General features: G+C 45.7%; 1 protein-coding gene across 2 annotated transcripts in view; it reads left to right on the forward strand.

Moving 5' to 3' along the window:
• ALS2CL (ALS2 C-terminal like) overlaps positions 1 to 19,016 on the forward strand; it is a 41,869-nt gene extending 22,853 nt beyond the window's left edge. For both annotated transcript variants that reach the window (XM_066550336.1, XM_066550327.1), the window contains exons 13-26: positions 105 to 263; positions 1,521 to 1,632; positions 3,193 to 3,270; positions 5,935 to 6,053; positions 9,557 to 9,730; positions 10,688 to 10,781; positions 11,967 to 12,124; positions 13,146 to 13,208; positions 14,095 to 14,268; positions 15,145 to 15,187; positions 15,403 to 15,464; positions 16,723 to 16,872; positions 18,452 to 18,548; positions 18,783 to 19,016. In XM_066550336.1, coding sequence (XP_066406433.1) covers positions 105 to 263; positions 1,521 to 1,632; positions 3,193 to 3,270; positions 5,935 to 6,053; positions 9,557 to 9,730; positions 10,688 to 10,781; positions 11,967 to 12,124; positions 13,146 to 13,208; positions 14,095 to 14,268; positions 15,145 to 15,187; positions 15,403 to 15,464; positions 16,723 to 16,872; positions 18,452 to 18,548; positions 18,783 to 18,845 — 1,546 coding nt within the window. In that variant the 3' untranslated portion in view covers positions 18,846 to 19,016. The remainder of the gene's footprint in view (positions 1 to 104; positions 264 to 1,520; positions 1,633 to 3,192; positions 3,271 to 5,934; positions 6,054 to 9,556; positions 9,731 to 10,687; positions 10,782 to 11,966; positions 12,125 to 13,145; positions 13,209 to 14,094; positions 14,269 to 15,144; positions 15,188 to 15,402; positions 15,465 to 16,722; positions 16,873 to 18,451; positions 18,549 to 18,782) is intronic.
• The last annotated feature ends 557 nt before the right edge of the window (positions 19,017 to 19,573 follow it).

Raw genomic sequence — 19,573 nt, forward strand, 5'->3', positions numbered from 1 at the left:
ATATTTCGAGATGGACGAGCCGGATCTCCTTGCTTCCCTGGTTTTCTACTCCAGGAGTAGCTGTCAGATATTCCCAGGCTGGAATTCCATCCCTCTTCCTGCAGGTATGGGAATGACCTGGTCTACAAGGGCTACTTCAAGGACAACGTGCGCCAAGGCTTTGGGATCCTGGAGAACTTCTCGGCTGAGCATCCCTTCAAATACACGGGACAGTGGGAAAACGACAGAAAGAACGGATACGGAGTCTGGGAGGACAAGGAGAGGTAAAGGTGGGATGGATCTCAGGTGTGGGACCGCTGAATTTGCAGGCAGCCCCGACAAGGGAAGAGACGAGAATCTCGACTCCCCGTGTTTCAGAAGGCTGATTTATTATTTTATGATCTATATGTATTATATTAAAAGAAAATGATATATTAAAAGAAAATGATGTATTAAAACTACACTAAAAGAATAGGAGAAAGGCTGGCAAGGAATAGAAAGGAATGACAATAAAATCCTGTGACTGCTCGCAGCCTCGGCACAGGTGGGGCTGTCTGTGGGAAATGCGGCTCTCAATATGAGTGATCAGCAAGCCTCAAACTTTATTGATGGTTCACAGATATTTATATTGGTGTTAATGAAGCTCGTACATATTGCAAAGCTGAGCTCATTATTGGTTAATTACTTATCGGCCAACCACACCCACTTCTATATTCTCATGGTTATTCTACATTCTTGTGGTTATTCTGCTGAAACTATCCTCATATTCCTGGCAAGAGATCCTCTCCTCTCTCCTGTTGTTGCACCAAGGGCACAATGTCCTTGTCAGTGGTTGGACACTGACTGCTGAATCCCAGACTTGTCTCCTTGTTGCTTAACCAGCGGTATCATGTCAATGTGCCCTTTCTCAGCCAGCCAGCTGTCCACAAAGCTCTCCACACTTCCCCCGTTTTTCTGTTGAACAAGCATGGTCTGGTTAAACGCAGCAGATACCATCCTTTGCGCCGTGTTCTGTAGGCACGCGCAAAAAGCACGGCAAAATTAACACTCCCAACAGAGCTATAATGCCCGCTATAACGCTGGCCTTAACAAATGCGCGGAGAGCTTTGTTTTGCCAAAAATACGAGGATAGTTTCGGCAGAATCACCACAGCTGTCGTTGGTCGTCAGGTGAAAACAGTTTCACACGCTGGGTAAAGGGTTCTCCAAGTCACATTCCAAAGCAGCAAAACGTGGAGAAGCTGAAGCTTCCCAGCTTCTCAGGAGAAAAGATCCTGGCGAAAGGATTTTTCATTGAATGTGTCCGTGACATGAGACAGCTTTGGGTTTGGTGGGATAAACCCTGGAGATTTGGGATGGATGGAGGCGGGGGGGATGTAAGGCTTGAATTCCTTGGAAAACATTCCCGGAGCTCGGTTTGTGTGGGACATCCAGCCTGGAGCGATGTGTCAGGAAAAATCACCCTGGGCAGGACAAATCCGATGGATTGAGAGCTGGGAAAACAGGGAAAAATCCGTCACCTGGGATTTCCTTGCATTCCAGAGGGGAGAGGTACATCGGGATGTGGTTGGATGACCACAGACATGGAGAAGGCATCGTGGTGACCCAGTCAGGGCTCTGCTACCAGAGGACATTCCATGCGGATAAAATGGTGGTGAGTCCGAGATTCCCGTGGAATCTGGGAACCCCTGGGATGGGGAATCCACCACCGAGGGCGAGACTGAGGTTTCATCCCCGAATTCTTCCTGGAGGACAAGGAGGGTTGGAGATCAGGGAAAGGTTCTGCTCCCAGTGGGTGCTCAGGATGGACATTCCCAAGGGAATGGGCACATTCCAAAGGCTGCCAGAGCTCCAGGAATGTTTGGAAAACTCTCCAGGAAAGGATGGGATTGTTGGGATCTCTCTGCAGGGCAGGGGTTGGATTTGGATCCTTGTGGGCCCTTCAGGATATTCCATGATTTTCATGGTTTGGAAGAGCAAGGTCTTGGTTAAGTCTTGTTTCATTCTCCCCTTCCAGAGGGATTTTTGGGATATTGGGGAGGAATTCCTGGATTGGAGGGGTTGGGATGGAATTCCCAGAGATTTGTGGCAGCCCCTGGGTCCCTGGAAGTCTCCAAGGACAGGTTGGAGCACCCTGGGATAGTGGGAGATCCCTGCCCATGGATCCTGAAAGTCCCTTCTAACCCAAGCCATTCTAAGAATTCCATAACATTCCATATTTCCTGGAAATCATGAAACCCTTACTTTTCCAGTGGCAATTCACCTGTCCAGTCCATGGGACGTTGGGAATTTGGTGGGGAAAGCAGAGGGAATTGGTATTGGAATAAAAACATCCTTAAGAAAAACCAACCCTAAAAAAAATCCATCCTTAAAGAAAAACCCAACAACCCCATTCCCACTTCCCGAATCAGGGAAAAATGGTTTTTATTGGGTTTTATGAGACATTTTTGATTGAGGTTTTGGGATTTTTTTATTTTCCTTTTTGGGAGGTTTTTATTGGGTTTTATGCAACATTTTAATGGAGTTTTTGGGATTTTTTTTCTCCTTTTTTTGGGTTATTTATTGGGCTTTATGGGACATTTTTGGTTGAGAGTTTTGGGGTATTTTCATTCCAGAGGAAAATATTCCAGCTCTGGAAGTGATCCCAGTTGGTTTGGGGATGAAGAAACCTTTGGGTTTAAACTATGGAATAAATCCCATTGGGCAGAAAATTCCCTATGGACAGGAATTATTCCCTGGAATAATTTCCCATGGAATGGGCCTATTCCCAACACTGCCAAAGCTCTGGGATTTTCCAGGGATTCTTGGGTTGCCTCCTGTGCCAGGAGTTGGATTTTGATCCTTCTGGATCCCTTTCCCACAGGGAATTCCACACAGTTGCCGTTTTCTTGGAATCATTTCCCAAAGAATTCCCTAAAATATCCCAGGATTGGGAGCACCACGAGTTTGACTCTGTGACAATCCTTGGTGGCTTTTCCTGGTTTTTTCGTTCCTTTTCCATGGAAAATCCATGGAATAATTTTATTGTTCCGAGTTTCCTGACCTCCTTCTCTGTGGGTTTTCCCTGGAGCTTCTCCCAGACATCGAAAGATGATGTTTGGCTTAAAAAAAAAAAAAAAATCTTGGAATCTGCATCCCATTAATTTTTCTGGGATCAACTGGACCGGGTGGGAAGTTAATTCCACAGATTCCTGACCTTTCTTTTCATCCCAAGGGCTCAGGAATTTTGCTCCTGGAAGACGACTCCGTCTACGAAGGGAACTTCACGGAGGAGCTGACATTTGTTGGAAAGGTTGGAATTTCCTCCCTCTTCTCCTGGAATTTTCCATGGATTCATCTCCCAACTTTATTCCTTCCTGATCCGCTTCCCCCAGCTTCCATAAAAACCCCATTTTCCAAATTTCTGGAGTGTTTAGCACAGAAGGAAAGCTGCAGCTGGAGATTTTGGGAATTTTGAGAATAATTTGGCATTTTCATGTTTTGTTTACTTCAGGTTTGGTTGGTTTGGGTTTTTTGGGTTGAGTTTTTGGGGTTTATTTTCTTGGGTTTTTCAGGACACTTCTGCTTGAGGTTTTGGGATATTTTTTACTCTTTTTTGATTTTTTTAATTGGATTTATGGGACACATTTATTTGAGTTTTCTGGGGTTTTTTGTTGGATTTTTTTTGGGTTTTGTGGGACATTTTTGGTTGAGTTTATGGGATTTTTGAAGAGGTTTTATGGGACATTTCTGGTTGAGGTTTTGGGATTTTTTCTCTCTTTTTTTTGGGTTTTTAAATTGGGTTTTAAAAGGACATTTTTGATTGAGTTAGTGGGGTTTTTTGGTTGGGTTTTCATTGGGTTTTATGGGACATTTTTGGTTGAGTTTTTGTTTTTTGTGGTTTTTTTTTTTTTTCCCTTGGGTTTTATTAGGGTGTTACGAGACATATTTGGTTGAGGTTTTGGGATTTTTTTTTTCTTTTTTTGGGGGGTTTTGTTGGGCTTTATGGGATATTTTTGATTGAGCTATTGGAGTTTTTTTTAATTGGGTTTTGATTGGGTTTTAAGGGACATTTTTAGTTGAGTTTTTGGGATTTTTGGGGGGGGTTTTGGGGGGTTTTTAGTTGGGTTTTATGGGACATTTTTGGTTGAGTTTTTGGGTACTTTTTTTTTTTTTTTTTTTTTTTTTTGAGTGTTTTTTATCAGGTTTTTTTTTTGGGATTTTTGGCTGTGCTTTGCAGCTGCACCTGAGATCCCTTTTTTATTTTTAAAGGAGCTGGGGCCACAGGAAATGATGCAGAACCCGGAGCTGCCGAGACCGAGGCAGCGGAAATTTGGGATTTCGCAATCCGGGCCCTGCCCTGGCACGTCCCAGCTTTTGTGGTTGGATTCCAACAGAAATTCCTGCTCCAAAGGGTTGAGAAAATCCCCAGGGCAGGGAAATTGAGTTTTCCAGAAATCTGGGATGAGCCTGGCAGGAATTCTGGGAGATGGCACAATTAATGCTCGTTAATTAATGCTAACGAGCTTTGGCAGCCGAGGAGGAATTTGTCATCATCTTCCTCCTCCAAGGACATTCCAGGCTGAGAAAATGGTGGAGAATCCAAGAATTCCTTGGAATCTGGGAATCCCTGGGATGGGGAAAATCTGGGAATCCCTGGGAAATCTCTGGGGTGGATTTTGAGGGGTTGATTCCAGTGCTGGGATATTCTCCCTCCAAAATTCCTGTTTGGATTTCGTGGCAAATCCAGAGAAATCCGGGATTTAGGTGCAGCTGGAATGTGCGTCCTGCTTTTCTGGCTGGAATTCCAAGCCAGATTTGGGATATTGAGTTGGATTTCATGTTTGGGATTGGAATAATTCATAGAGAATTGAATGATGGAGAGTGGAATAATAATTGAGAATTTAATTATAAATAGAGAATTTAATAGTAAAGAATTTAAAAGGAAAGAATTAATAATTGAGACTTTATTAATAGAGAATTTAATAACAAAGAATTTTTTAATAAATAGAGAATTAAATAATAAAGATTTTATATAATAAATAAAGAATTTAAGGATATAAAATTTAATAACTAAATTTAATAACTAAATTTAATAAATAAAGAATTTAATAACAGAATTTAAAAATAAGTAGAAAATTTAATAATAAAGAATTTATGTAATAATAGAGAATTTAATGATAGTTTAATAATAAAGAATTTAATAATGATTAGAATATTTAATAGTAAATAGAGAATTTAATAATAAAGAATTTATATAATAGAGAATTTAATGATCAACAGAGAATTTATATAATCAATAGAGAATTTAATGATAGAAAATTTATATAATAGAGAATTTGATAATAGAGAATTTATTAACAAACAATTTAATAATAATAGAGAATTGAATAGAGAATTGATGTTAAGAAATTGAAATAAGTATTTTTTTTAATTAAAAATTTTAACTTAATTTTTAATTCCAGATTTTTCTGCAGGGGAAGTGCTCCAAAATTTAACAATAAAAGAGAATTTAATAATAAATAGAGAATTCAATAATAAAAATGGAATTTAATGATAGAGAGTTTAATAATAGATGGGAATTTAATAATAGAAAGTTTAATAACAAATAGAGAATTTAACAACAAAGAAATAATGATTGAGAAATGAATAGAGAATTGATACAGAGAAATTGAACTAAGTAATTTTTTTAATTTAAAAATTAATAAAATTCATAGTTTTTAATTTAATTTATAATTCTGAATTTTTTCCTCAGAGAAGGCTCTCTGGAATGTAATAATAAAAAGGGAATTTCACAATTAATAGAGAATTCAATAATAAAAAGGGGATTTAATAATAGAGAATTCAATAATAAATCGAGAATTCAATAATAAAAGGGAATTTAATAATAATTGAGAAATAGAAATAAATAATTTAATTTTTGATTAAAAAAGCGTGGAATGCACAATTCTGATTAAATTTGCGACTCTTTCTGCAGGGGAAGCTGTCCCTGGCCAACGGCTTCGTGCTGCAGGGGACGTTCAGCTCGCGGGGCGGCCGCGGGCTCAGCACCCACGGCGTGCTCAGCACGGCCCCCGAGCCCCACAGGCAGCCGGAGTGAGAGCGGGAACAACGGGACCATGGGGAACAACGGGGTCCTGGGGAACAACGGGGTCCTGGGGAACAACGGGACCATGGGGAACAATGGGGTCCTGGGGAACAAGGGGGTCCTGGGGAACAAAGGGACCATGGGGAACAACGGGGTCATGGGGAACAACGGGACCTTGGGAACAAGGGGACCATGGGGAACAACGGGGTCCTTGGGAACAACGGGGTCCTTGGGAACAACGGGGTCATGGGGAACAACGGGACCATGGGGAACAACGGGACCATGGGGAACAACGGGATCATGGGGAACAACGGGGTCCTTGGGAACAACGGGACCGTGGGGAACAACGGGACCATGGGGAACAAAGGAACCATGGGGAACAACGGGACCATGGGGAACAACGGGGTCATGGGGAACAATGGGACCGTGGGGAACAACGGGGTCCTTGGGAACAACGGGACCATGGGGAACAACGGGGTCATGGGGAACAACGGGGTCCTGGGGAACAAGGGGGTCCTGGGGAACAAAGGGACCATGGGGAACAACGGGGTCATGGGGAACAACGGGACCATGGGGAACAACGGGGTCCTGGGGAACAACGGGGTCATGGGGAACAACGGGACCATGGGGAACAACGGGGTCATGGGGAACAACGGGGTCATGGGGAACAACGGGACCATGGGGAACAACGGGGTCATGGGGAACAACGGAACCATGGGGAACAACGGGACCATGGGGAACAACGGGGTCATGGGGAACAACGGGGTCCTTGGGAACAACGGGGTCCTTGGGAACAACGGGACCATGGGGAACAACGGGACCATGGGGAACAACGGGGTCATGGGGAACAACGGGGTCCTTGGGAACAACGGGGTCCTTGGGAACAACGGGACCATGGGGAACAACGGGGTCATGGGGAACAACGGGGGTCATGGGGAACAACGGGGTCCTGGGGAACAACGGGGTCCTTGGGAACAACGGGACCATGGGGAACAACGGGGTCATGGGGAACAACGGGGTCCTGGGGAACAACGGGACCATGGGGAGCAACGGGACCATGGGGAACAACGGGGTCCTGGGGAACAACGGGGTCCTTGGGAATGGGGATCCTTGGGGTCCTGGGGAATGGAGTCCTGGGGAGTGGGATCCTTGGGGTCCTGGGGAATGGGGTGCTGGGGAATGGGGACCTTGGGGTGCTGGGGAACAGGGTCCTGGGGAATGGGATCCTGGGGAACAACGGGGTCCTTGGGAATGGGGATCCTTGGGGTCCTGGGGAATGGGATCCTGGGGAACAACGGGGTCCTTGGGGTGCTGGGGAATAGGGTCCTGGGGAATGGGATCATGGGGAACAACGGGGTCCTTGGGGTGCTGGGGAATGGGATTCTGGGGAACAGGGTCCTTGGGATCCTTGGAAATGGGGTCCTGGGGAACAACTGGGTCCTTGGGAATGGGATCCTTGGGAATTGCGTCCTCAGGAAGGGGATCCTTGGGGTCCTCAGGAATGAGATCCTTGGGATGGGATCCTGGGGAACGGGATCCTTGGGATCCTGGGGAAGGGGATACTCAGGAACGGGACCCTTGGGAACAGGGTCGTGGGCAACAGGATCCTCTGGAAGGGGATCTTCAGGGTGGGATCCTTGAGATCTTTGGGATGTGATCCCGGGGAACTGGGTTCTGGGGAACAGGGTCCTCAGGGTCCTTGGGAAGCGGATTCTCAGGAATGGGGCCCTGGGGAATGGGGTCCTCGGGATGGGGATCCTTGGGATCCTTTGGAAGGGGATTCCTGGGGTCCTCAGGATGGGATCCTTGGGAAGGGGATCCTCAGGATCTTGGGGAATGGGGTCCTCAGGATGGGATCCTGGGGAATGGAGTCCTCGGGATGCTTGGGAACAGGGTTCTTGGGAATGGGATCCTTGGGATCCTGGGGAATAGGGTCCTTGGGATGGGATCCTAAGGAAGGGGTCCTCGGGAACAGGATCTTGGGGAGTGGGATCCTCGGGAATGGGATCCTTCGGAACGGGATCCTTGGGGTCCTCGGGAACAGGATCCTCGAGATCCTGGGAATGGGATCCTCATAATGGGATCCTGGAGAACGGGATCCACGGGAACAGGGTCCTTGGAATGGGGTCCTTGGGAACGGGATCCTCAGGATGGGATCCTCAGGAAGAGGATTCTTGGGAACGGGGCCTTGGGAATGGGGTCCTGGGGATGGGATTCTTGGGAAGGGAGGCCATGGGAATGCTCCGCATCCAGCCCCGCAGGCATTCCTGGGAATTGATCCCAGTGTGGATTTATGGGCAATGGGAGACAGGGAGGGATGGAGCCCGGGGGGTTCAGTGCGGTGGGAGGCAGGGATGGATATTGGACTGAAATCCTGGGATTAATTCCATGTGGGAATGAGGGAGTGGATGCTGGACTGCAATCCGGGGATTAATTCCATGTGGGAAGCAGGGATGGATTTTTTTAGTGCCATCCTGGGATTTTGATGCAGTTAATTCCGTAGAGAAGCAGGAATGGATGCTTTCCTGAAATCCTGGAATTAGGGTTAATTCCATAGAGAAGCAGGGATGGATGTTGGACTGAAATGCTGGAATTGGGGTTAATTCCAATAGGGAAGCAGGGAATTGATGTTGGACTGCAGTCCTGGGATTTTCGTGGAATTAATTCCCATTGGGAAGGAGGAATGGATGTTTTGATGCTATCCAGCCCAAATTCCCCCCAAATCCCAGTTCCCCTCCCAAATCCCAGTTCAATTCCATCTTTTTTCCCCTCTAAAATACTCCCAGTTCCTCAGAGCATCTGTGGGATGGAAATTCCTTTTCCCTGAGCTATCCAGGCAGGAGCAGCTCCTGGGAGTGGTCGCTCAACTCTTTTCCAGCTTTTCTGCAGGAATTCTGAGGAGATAACGAATCTTAAATAGGAATATTTAGGAGTATCCAGCAGTGAATGGAGCAGGAAATCAAAAATTCCGGATTATTTGTGTCCCACGCATCTGGAATTTTTTTCCCCCAAAGGATTTTTGTTGTCAGGACAAGAGGCTTGAAGGGTTTTTATGGAATTACCATTTAGGAATTCCCATTCGTGGAATCCATTTAGGATTATCTGGGAATGGTTTTGGTGGGAATGGAGCTTAAGGATGATCCCATTCCACGGATTCTCCCACTATCCCAGACGGATCCAAGCTGACCTTGGACACTTCCAGGGATCCAGGAGCAGCCACAGCATCTTTGGGAATTCCATCCCAGCCAGGAATTCTTTCCCAAAATCCCATCTAAATCCACATTTTTCCAATGGGAAGCCATTCCCTGCGTCCTGTCCCTCCATCCCTTGTCCCAAGTCCCTCTCCAGCTCTCCTGGAGCCCCTGGAATTTTCCCTTCTCCAGGAAAACATTCCCAGCTCTCCCAGCCCTGTGTTTCCATCAAATCCCAGAGAACATTCCCATATTTGAGGGGGAAATCCGCAAGAATTTGGGAAGACCATGGGAAATCACAGTCCTGTGTTGTTTTCCAGCCAGCTGGGCCTCAAGGAATTGCCAGTGGAGAAGAGATGGACGGGAATCTTCGAGCAATTCTTGGAATTCCTCCATTCTGGCTGCCAGGAGGAAATGGAGGAATCTTTCACGGGATTCCACATCCAAACCAGCAAGGAGCTGAGGAAATCCCAGGAATATCTGTTCTGCCAGAGGTACTGAGGGAATCCCGGGAATTCCTGAGGAAATCCCGGGAATATCTGTTCTGCCAGAGGTACTGAGGGAATCCTGGGAATTCCTGAGGAACACCAGGGAATTCCTGTTCTGCCAAAGAGAATCCTGGGAATTCCTGAGGAAATCCCAGGAATATCTGTTCTGCCAATGAGGGGATCCCGGGAGTCCCTGAGGAAATCCAGGGAATTCCTGTTCTGCCAAGAGAGAATCCTGGGAATTTCTGTTTTGCCAATGTGGGAATCCTGGGAAATCCTGTTCTGACAATGAGGGAATTGCAGGAATTCCTGTTCCGCCAAAGGAACAAGAATTTTTACCGAGGAAATTCTGGGAATTCCTGTTCTGCTGAAGAAGAAATCCCAGGAATTCCTGTTCTGCCAATCAGGGAATCCCAGGAATTCCTTTTCCCCCAAAGAGAAAATCCTGGGAATTCCTGTTCTGCCAAAGGAACCCAAACCTTTACTGAGGGAATTCCAGGAATTCCTGTTCTGCTGAAGAAGAAATCCTGGGAATTCCTGTTCTGCCCAAGGTACTGAGGAGATCCCAGGAACTCCTGTCCTGCCAATGAGGGAATCCCAGGAATTCCTTTTCTCCCAAAGAGGAAATCCTGGGAATTCCTGTTCTGCCAAAGGAACGGGAACTTTTGCTGAGGAAATCCTGGGAATTCCTGCTCTGTCCAAGAGAAAATCCCATGAATTCCTGTTGGGAATGCGGGCCCTCATTCCCACCCAGGAATGTTGTGTAATTCCAAGAATTTTCCAGCTCTTCCCGCTCAGGAAAAAGGAGCAGGAATTTCCCACCTCATCTGGAATTTTTGCTGCTGGGATTGATCCGCGCCCATGGGAACTGAATTTATTGAAATTACTTGGATGCCCCTTTGGAATTTTCCAGCTGGGATTTGTTCATGGGTGGTTTTCCCTCAATTCTTGTTCCTTTTCCAGAGGCTCTGAGGAGATTTCCTGGAAAATTGAGGAGATCCTGGAAGATCTCACCGAGCACCAGGAGCCGGAGTCGCTCCAGAGTTATTTGGAGAAGGTGAGGATTGAAATGGTTTAATAAAATTATCAGAAATTATTAAAAATTTCATTATTAAAACGGTCAAAATCCAGGATTTATGATAAATAATCGAATGACAGAGGATTTATAGAAGAAATAATTTCATAGTAGAAAATTTTTAAATAAATAGATAATTGAATAATAAAGAATTTTTATTATAAATAAGGAATTTACTAATAAAAGAATTTATATTAAAAAAGGGAATTTAATAATGGAGAATTTAATAAGAAATAAGAAATTTATATGATTTATCCATTATTATTTATATGAAATTAATTATTTATATGAAATTATTAATTATTAATTATCGTTAATTATTAATTATTATTAATTAATAATTATTAATTATTTATATGAAATTTATTTTATCCATTATTATTTTTATGAAATTATCCATTATTACAGGGAATGTAATAATGGATAATTTAATAATAAACAGAGAATTTATTAATAAATAGAGAATTCATATAATCAATAAATTGACTAATAATGACTTTAATAATAGAGAATTTAATATTAAATAGAGAATTTAAGAATAAAGCATTTAATAATAAATAGTTTAATAATAAATAGACAATTTAATTATGGAGATTTAAATAATAAATTGGGAATTTAACAGTAGAGAATTTACTATAATAACTAATTTAAGAATAGAGAATTAATAGATAATTTAATAATGGAGAATTTAATAATAAATAGACAATTTAATAATAGAAAATTTATATAATAGAGAATTTAAGAATAAATAAAGAATTTATAGAATAGATAGTTAAAGAACAGAGAATTTAGTAGTTAACAGAGAATTTAAGAATAAAAAATTCATGTAATTAATAGAGATTTTAAAAATAGAGAATTTATTAGTAAATAGAGAATTTAATAATAAATAGAGAATTTGTTTATAAAACAGAGAATTTATAGAATAGAAAAATTATTGATCAAGAATTTATCTAATGAATAGCAAGGTTATTTTTCCCTCACCCACTTTTCCTTGGAGCGCCTTTTGTTCCCTCTGGAATATCCCAGCAAATCCCAACTGGAAAAGGGAGCAGGGAGCATTTACGGAATCCAGAAGATCCCAAATCCCAGCTGGGAATCCCGGGAGGAATCCAGGTGCCCTCCGGGGGCTTTTCCTCTCCTCCTGATCCATGAAATTGGAATTTCCAGGCGTTGGAATCTTCCCTGCATCCCTTGGGAAAGCTGCTCAGGGCTCTGGCCGTGGCGTTCCAGGCGACGTATTCCGGGATCGGGGCCAACCGGCACCTGCTGGCCATGGCGCAGGAGGAGGTCAAGTTCTACTCCAAGAAAATCTGGGAATTCTACCAGTGAGTCCAGGCTGGAGCTTTTCCATGGGGCGGGAGCGTGGAATGGATCTTTGGGACCCTGGGATTGGGAGCTGGGCCTTAGTTGTGGTCCTGTGTGCTTGGGAGTTCTTGGGAGGACATGGGAATTCATGGGAATTCTTTGAAATTCTTGGGAGTACTTTGGAATTCTTGGGAATTTTTTGAAATTCATGGGAATTCTTCGGAATTCTTGGGAGCTCTTTGTAATTCTTGGGAATTGTTCAGAATTCTTGGGAGTTCTTGGGAATTGTTCAGAATTCTTGGGAGTTCTTTGTAATTCTTGGGAATTCTATAGAATTCTGGAGAATTCTTGGGACTTCTTCGGAATTCTTGGGAGTTCTTCAGAATTCTTGAGAGTTCTTGGGAATTCTTCAGAATTCTTGAGACTTCTTGGGAGTTCTTTGGAATTCTTGGGAGTTCTTTGGAATTCTTGGGAGTTCTTGAGAGTCTCCAGGAGTTCCTGGGAGAGTTGCTTCCTCGAGGCGTCAGTGTCAATCAGAGCACAAACCCCTGTGGCTGGAAATCCATGACTGAAGGAAAAACGGGATCATGGAATGCTTTGGGTTGGAAATCTCATCCAGCTCCAGTCCCTTCCTACTATCCCACGTGCTCCAAGCCCTGTCCAACCTGCCAGGGATCCAGGGGCAGCCACAGATTTTCTGGGAATTTCATCCCAGCCCCTCCCCACCCTCCCATCCAGGAATTCCTTCCCGAAATCCAACCTGAACCATTCCAGGATTCTCTGGGAAATCAAGACAAAGCCCAGCTGCTCTTCCAGAGTGGGGTCAGGAATTGTGACCACTGTGCTCTTTAGAATCCGTGGAAATTCTGGAATTCTCAGCCATTCCTGGCGCTTCTGCTGCTCGAGCAGAAACCCCTGAAGCACTGCAACAACTCCGTCAGAATTCCAGGGATTTTCACTGATCTCCCACTCTTCCTCTGGGAACAAATTATCCTTAAATGAAACCAGGGAAGGAACTAATCCTTGCTTTTGCTCTTCCAGGGGCTTGCTCCGGGTGGCCCTGGAGCGGAGGGGCCGCGCGCCCTCGGAGGATGCGGATCCCAGGTTGGTGGCGCCTCCAGAGGTTCCGTGTTCAGATCCCGGTGGGATTTACCAGGGGTCCTGGAATTCAGGAAGTGCTGAGCTCGTGTTTGTCTGCTTGAGCCAGGATCAGAGCCCAGTGGCTCCAAAGATCTCCTGGAGCTCCAGGTTTTTCCTGGTGACTCCCGAGATCTGGAGCTCCAGGTTTCTCTCAGTGAATTTCCAATTTCCTGGAGATCTCCTGCTGCTCCAGGTTTTACCCAGAGGCTCCAAAGATCTCCTGGAGCTTCACGTTTTCCTTGATGACTCCAGAGATCTGGAGCTCCCGGTTTTCCTGGTGCCTCCAGAGATTTGGAGCTCCCGGTTTTTCCTGGTGACTATGGAGATCTGGAGCTCCCGGTTTCTCCCAGTGAATTTCCTGGAGATCTGCTGCTGCTCCAGGTTTTTCCCAGTGGCTCCAAAGATCTCCTGGAGCTCCAGGTTTTTCCTGATGACTCTGGAGATCTGGAGCTCCAGGTTTCTCCCAGTGAATTTCCTGGAGATCTCCTGCTGCTCCAGGTTTTACCCAGAGGCTCCAAAGATCTCCTGGAGCTTCACGTTTTTCCTGATGACTCCAGAGATCTGGAGCTCCCGGTTTTTTCTGGTGACTCCGGAGATCTGGAACTCCCGGTTTTTCCTGCTAACTCCCGAGATCTGGAGCTCCCGGTTTCTCCCAGTGAATTTCCTGGAGATCTCCTGGAGCACCAGAACCTCTTGGATCAACTTGTGGCCACCACAACCCAACCGCGCCAAGCTCGGAAGAGCAGAAAACAAGGAGAACCCCTCGGAAACGCCTCTTCCATAGGTTTGGGAATATCCACATGGATTTCCCTGGAAAATCTCAGGGTTTTTTTTTTCCCCTGTTTTCCAGTCTCGGGAAGGGCTCCAGGCTGGTGCTGCCTCTGATCCTGCCCAGATTCTATCCCGAGCTCTCCATGCTCTACATGCTCCAGCACCAGCGGGAGGACGAGCTCTACTGCCAGGGAATCGTGGAGCTCAGCCTCTTCCCGGATATCCAGCTCCTGGAATTCCTGGATGTGCAGAAGTAAGTGGGATTTTCCCATCCCCAGGGAAAATCCCGGGAGAGTTGAGCAGTTTTTTGGTTCATCGTTGGTTTTTCCCCGGTTTTTCACTGGGAGTTTCTCCCAGAATTCCTACTTGGGAATGTTTGGCTGGAAGGAGAATTGGTACTGGAAAACTGCTGTTATCCCTGCTAATCCTCATTTTTGTGTGGAGAATTCCCAAATTTTTTGTTCCAAATCATCCAGAATTGATAAATGTCTTGGAGAAGGAATGTTCATTCCAGGGTATTCCCTGTTAAAATGTGGAAATGGGAAAAGATGGAAGAAGTGGAAGCAGATGTTTCCCTCCTCCATTCCTGCTCCTGGATCCACCTCTGGAAGTGATGGAAAGCAGCTTGGGAATTTTCCTCCGGGATTTCAGGAGCACAGCAGGTCCAGGGTCTCAATTGGATTCCTTCCAAAAGAAATGAGAGGAATTGGATCCAAAAGTGCCAAAATTTCTCATGGATTATCCCAGGATCATCCCTGAGGAATGCAAACTCTGATGGGAGCTCCCGGGGAAATGGATCCATGGGATGGGAGCTGTGAATGGAAGTGGATCCATGGGATGGAGGGAAGTGGATCCATGGGGATGGAGGCTCCCAGGGAAGTGGATCCATGGGTTGGAGGGAAGTGGATCCATGGGATGGAGGGAAGTGGATCCATGGCATGGAAGCTCCCAGGGAAGTGGATCCATGGCATGGGAGCTCCCAGGTTCCTGAGGCAAATCCCACTGGAGCAGGACCAGGAGAGGAGCGAGTGGAGCCTCCGAGGCTTTGGCAGCACCTTGGAGGAGGAGATGGAAGAGCTGACGGGATTCAGGATGGAATCCATCCTAAATCCCGCTTTTCCCTTTCCAGGCACCTGTGGCCTCTCAAAGATCTCACCCTGACCTCCAACCAGGTAAGGAAAACCCTCGGAGCCAGCCGGGAATGGGAATGGGACATGGAATTGGACTTGGATGAGGACAGAGCTTCTCTGAATGAATCCCAGGAATCCGAGCTCCACGATCAGCTCCCATCCAGAGGCGCTGCCTGTGGATTTCCATGGAGATCTTGGGGGATGGTTCTGGAATCTCTGCCCCCAGCATTCCAAAGGTATCCCTGTCTCTTTTCCAGAGGCGCTCCCTGATCAAGGATAAATGTTTCCTGTCTGCCACCGAGTGCCTGCAGAAGCTCATGTGAGTCCCTGCCTGGCTCTTCCCACTCAAATCCAGGGATTTTTTTTTATTTTTGGGAAATGCCAGGAATTTCTACCTGTTTCAAAAGCATTCCTGGGCAATTCCGTTCATTATTTAAGGAAAAGTTGTTTGGGATGTGCTTTCTGGTTCAAAGCGAATTCCATGGAATTTTTCCCTCCAAAATTTCGTGGAGACATCAATAATGAAATCCAGCAGTTCCCTGCTCAGTGTCTTCCACTTGCCACAGATATTTCCTGGGAAGGAACTCCTGGCTGGGAACGTGGGGATGGAATTCCATCTCTGTGGATGGAATTCCCAGAGAAGCTGTGGCTGCCCCTGGATCCCTGGAAGTGCCCAAAGCCAGTTTGGAGCACCCTGGGACAGTGGGAGGTGTCCCTGGCATGGGGTTGGAACTGGATGTTCTTTAGGATCCCATCCAACCCCAAAAATTCCATGATTCCATGATTTTGAATTGTTCCAGTTGGGGTCTTGAGGCAAAGCAGACGAGCTTGGCATCAGCATGGAGGGAAAATATTCCAACATTCCCTGAGGGATTCCAAAGCCTTGGGCTCCAGTTCCCAAAAGAGCCCGAAATTCCTCACATCCTCAAATGTCCCATTCCATATGGGAGATCCCGGGAATGTCCCATTCCATACTGGAGACACAAGGAATGTCCCATCCAATATTGGAGATCCCAGGAATGTCCCATTCCACCCTGGAACATCCCCTGGCCCAGCCTTGGTGCTTCCTCTTTCCTCCACCCTTTGGCCCCAGTCTGTCAATCCTTTCAGAATCCCAGAATCCGTAATTTTTTCTTTTTAAATCCCGTTTTTCCGGAGGCAGCTCTTCCGTGGCTCTTTTGTCCCAGCAGCCCCAGGGTGGATCCCAGGGAGAAGCTGGAGATCCTCCGGAAGAGGATCTCCAGGAATGTCCCATTCCATACGGGAAAGCCCAGGAATGTCCCATTCCAAATGGGCGACACCATGAATGTTCCATTCCACTTGAGAGATCCCAGGAATGTCCTATTCCATACAGGAGACACCAGGAATTTCCCTTTCCATACGGGAGACCAGGAATGTCCCATCCAATATGGGAGACCCCAGGAATGTCCCATTCCACCCTGGAACATCTCCTGGCCCAACCTCGGTGCCTCCCCTTTGGCCCCAATCCATCAATCCTTTCATCCCTAATTTTTTCATTTTAAACCCCGTTTTTCCGGGTGCAGCTTTTCTTTTCCATGGCTCTTTTGTCCCGGCAGCACCACGGTGGATCCCAGGGAGAAGCTGGAGATCCTGCGGCAGACCTACGAGGAGCTGGAGCTGACGGTGTCGCGGCTGCTGGGCGCCGGTTACCGCCTGCCCATGGACGACCTCCTGCCGCTCCTCGTGTTCGTCGTGTCCCGAGCCAGGTGGGCGCAGTTTGTTCCCTCTGGAATGGTTCCAAGTGGAAGAATTCCGATGAAAACTTCTGGGATTTTGGGGGGGGTTGGATGTGTCGGGTTTTTGTGGGGTTTTGTTTTGTTTTTGTTTCTTTTGGTTTTCCTTCCCCCCAGAGGCACAGTTGGGTTTTTTGGGATATAAATGTGGAATTCTGGAGGGTTCGTGTTTTATCCCAAAGGATATTTCATTGAAAGTCAGATTCCTTTTATCCCAGAATTCCAAAGTGTCCGTGTCTTATCCCAGGCAACGTTTCATGGAAAATCAGATTCCTTTTATCCCAGAATTCCAAAGTGTCCGTGTCTTATCCCAGGCAACATTTCATGGAAAATCAGATTCCTTTTATCCCAGAATTCCAGGGTATCTGTGCCGTACCCCAAAGGATATTCCAGGGTTTTCATGGAAAATCAGATTCCTTTTATACCAGAATTCCAGACTGTCCATGTCTTATCCCAAAGGATATTTCATGGAAATAAGATTGATTTTATCCCAGAATTCCAAAGTGTTTCTGTCTTATCCCAGACAATATTTCATGGAAAATCAGATTCCATTTATTTTATCCCAAAGGATATTCAAGGGTTTTAATGGAAAATCAGGTTCCTTTTATCCCAGAATTCCAGAGTGTCCGATATCCTTTTATCCCAAAGGATATTCAGTGGAAATGGGGTTCCTTTTATCCTGGAATTCCAGAATGTCCATGTTTTATCCCAGACAACGTTCCAGGGTTTTAATGGAAAAAGTGATTCCTTTTATCCTGGAATTCCAGAGTGTCCGTCTCTTATCCCAGATGATATTCCAGGGTTTTCATGGAAAATGAGATTCATTTAATCCCAGAATTCCAGAGTCTCCATCTCTTATCCTGCAGAAGATTGGGACAGTGGGAGGTCCCTGCCCATGGATCATCTGTAAGGACCTTTCCGACCCCAAACACTCTGGAATTCTGGGATTCCTACAGAAATTTTCCACCCTCAGCAGGGACTGGGATTCTGTTGGGAGATGAGGAATCCCAAATTCCATCCAGCAATTGGAATTTCCTATGGATGGATCTGGAATTTTCTTGGGATGGAGCATCCCCAGTTGTGGCTCCTGAATCCCTTTAGGTGTTCCCGGTGGGAAGCGCTTGGGAAGAAAAATTGGGATAATGGGAAGTCCCTGCTCATGGATCATCCTGAAGGAGCTTTCCAACCCCAAACACTCCAGAGTTTTGGAATGCTGGGATTCTGGAGTTCTGGGATTCTGGAATGCTGGGATTCTGTGATTCTGAGATTTTTGGATTCTGTGACTCTGGAATTCTCTGATTCTGGAAATCTGGAGTTCGAGGACTCTGGGATTTCGGGATTCTGGAATTTCGGGATTCTGGAAACCTGGAGTTCTGTGATTCTGGAGTTCTGGGACTCTGGGATTCTGGAATTCTGGTGATCCCAAATCCCTCCAGCAGATCCGGATGCACCAGCACTGGAATTCCAGAGTTTTCCTCCTCCTCTCTAAAATTCCAACCCCTCCACGTGCCCTGAGATTTTTTCCTGGATTTTGGGATGTGTTTTTCCCTAGGATCCAACACCTGGGAGCTGAAATCCACCTGATCCGGGATTTGATGGATCCGACCAACCAGGGAGGAATGTTTGACTTCCTGCTGACAGCACTGGAGGTATGGGGATTTTTCCAGGAATTCCAGCAAAATTCCAGCTTTTCAGGAATTGGAATTTTCAGGATTTTATTCCCTTGTTGGGCTAGAAAAAAATCCTAATTCCTTAATTCCAGACAGATTGGATTCTGTTGGAATTCTCCTTGGGATCAGCAGGGATTCTCTGCCTGCAGGAGCTTGGATTCGATCCCAGAATTCCCAAATTTTTCCCTGATTTTTGCTCTATTCCCTCCCCAGTCGTGCTACAAACACATCCAGAAGATCCGGCTCCATCCAAAGGAAAACTCCCACAGCTCCTGATCCATGGGGAAAATCTGAATTTTCCTGAATTTTCCGGACCAAACCCCACTTGAAAAAGCGGGAATTTTATCCCTGGCTGCCTTCAAAGGGAAGAATTCCTCCCCAGCCGAGGTTTTCCTGATCCCAAGAACACTGGAAGGGCTGGAATTTCCATCTCCAGGTTTTTTTGGTTTTTTTTGTTTTTTTTTTTTTTTTTTTTTGAGTTTTATCCCCTTTTCCTGCAAATAATTCCCGGGAAAAATCTCCTTTCCCTGCTCAGGATGGGGTTTGTCTTTTTGCACTGGAGAATTCCCAGAAAAAGAAAGAATTTCTTTGGGAAAACCCAATTTTTAATGGGATTTCTTGGACTGGGAAGGAGAGCTCATCCCAAAACTCCTAAAAATTTCTGGAATGAGAGGAGATTTTTCCCACCACTCCTTTTCCTACTTTTCCCAACTCAGGACTTTTCCAATTCCATTTGGAAGCTGCTATTCCCAAATTTCCTGCTTTTCCCATGCTCCAAGATTTGTATTTGTCCTTGGGAGACCTCAGGGCTGATCCCACACCTTGGAATTCTGGAGGGCTTGGAAAAAAACATGGATTTCTCCCGGATTTTGGGCAATTCCGGGAAAACAACCAGAAATTATGGAATAAAAACTCCAATCCCAGCTGGATTTGTGCCCTGCCCACCCCAGAGGTGCTTTGTGCTCTGAGCTGGAATTTCCCTTTGGAAAAAGAATGTTTGGGAT

Source organism: Molothrus aeneus, chromosome 1 (genome assembly GCF_037042795.1).
Source record: "Molothrus aeneus isolate 106 chromosome 1, BPBGC_Maene_1.0, whole genome shotgun sequence".
In the NCBI taxonomy this organism is placed as follows: Eukaryota; Metazoa; Chordata; class Aves; order Passeriformes; family Icteridae; genus Molothrus; species Molothrus aeneus.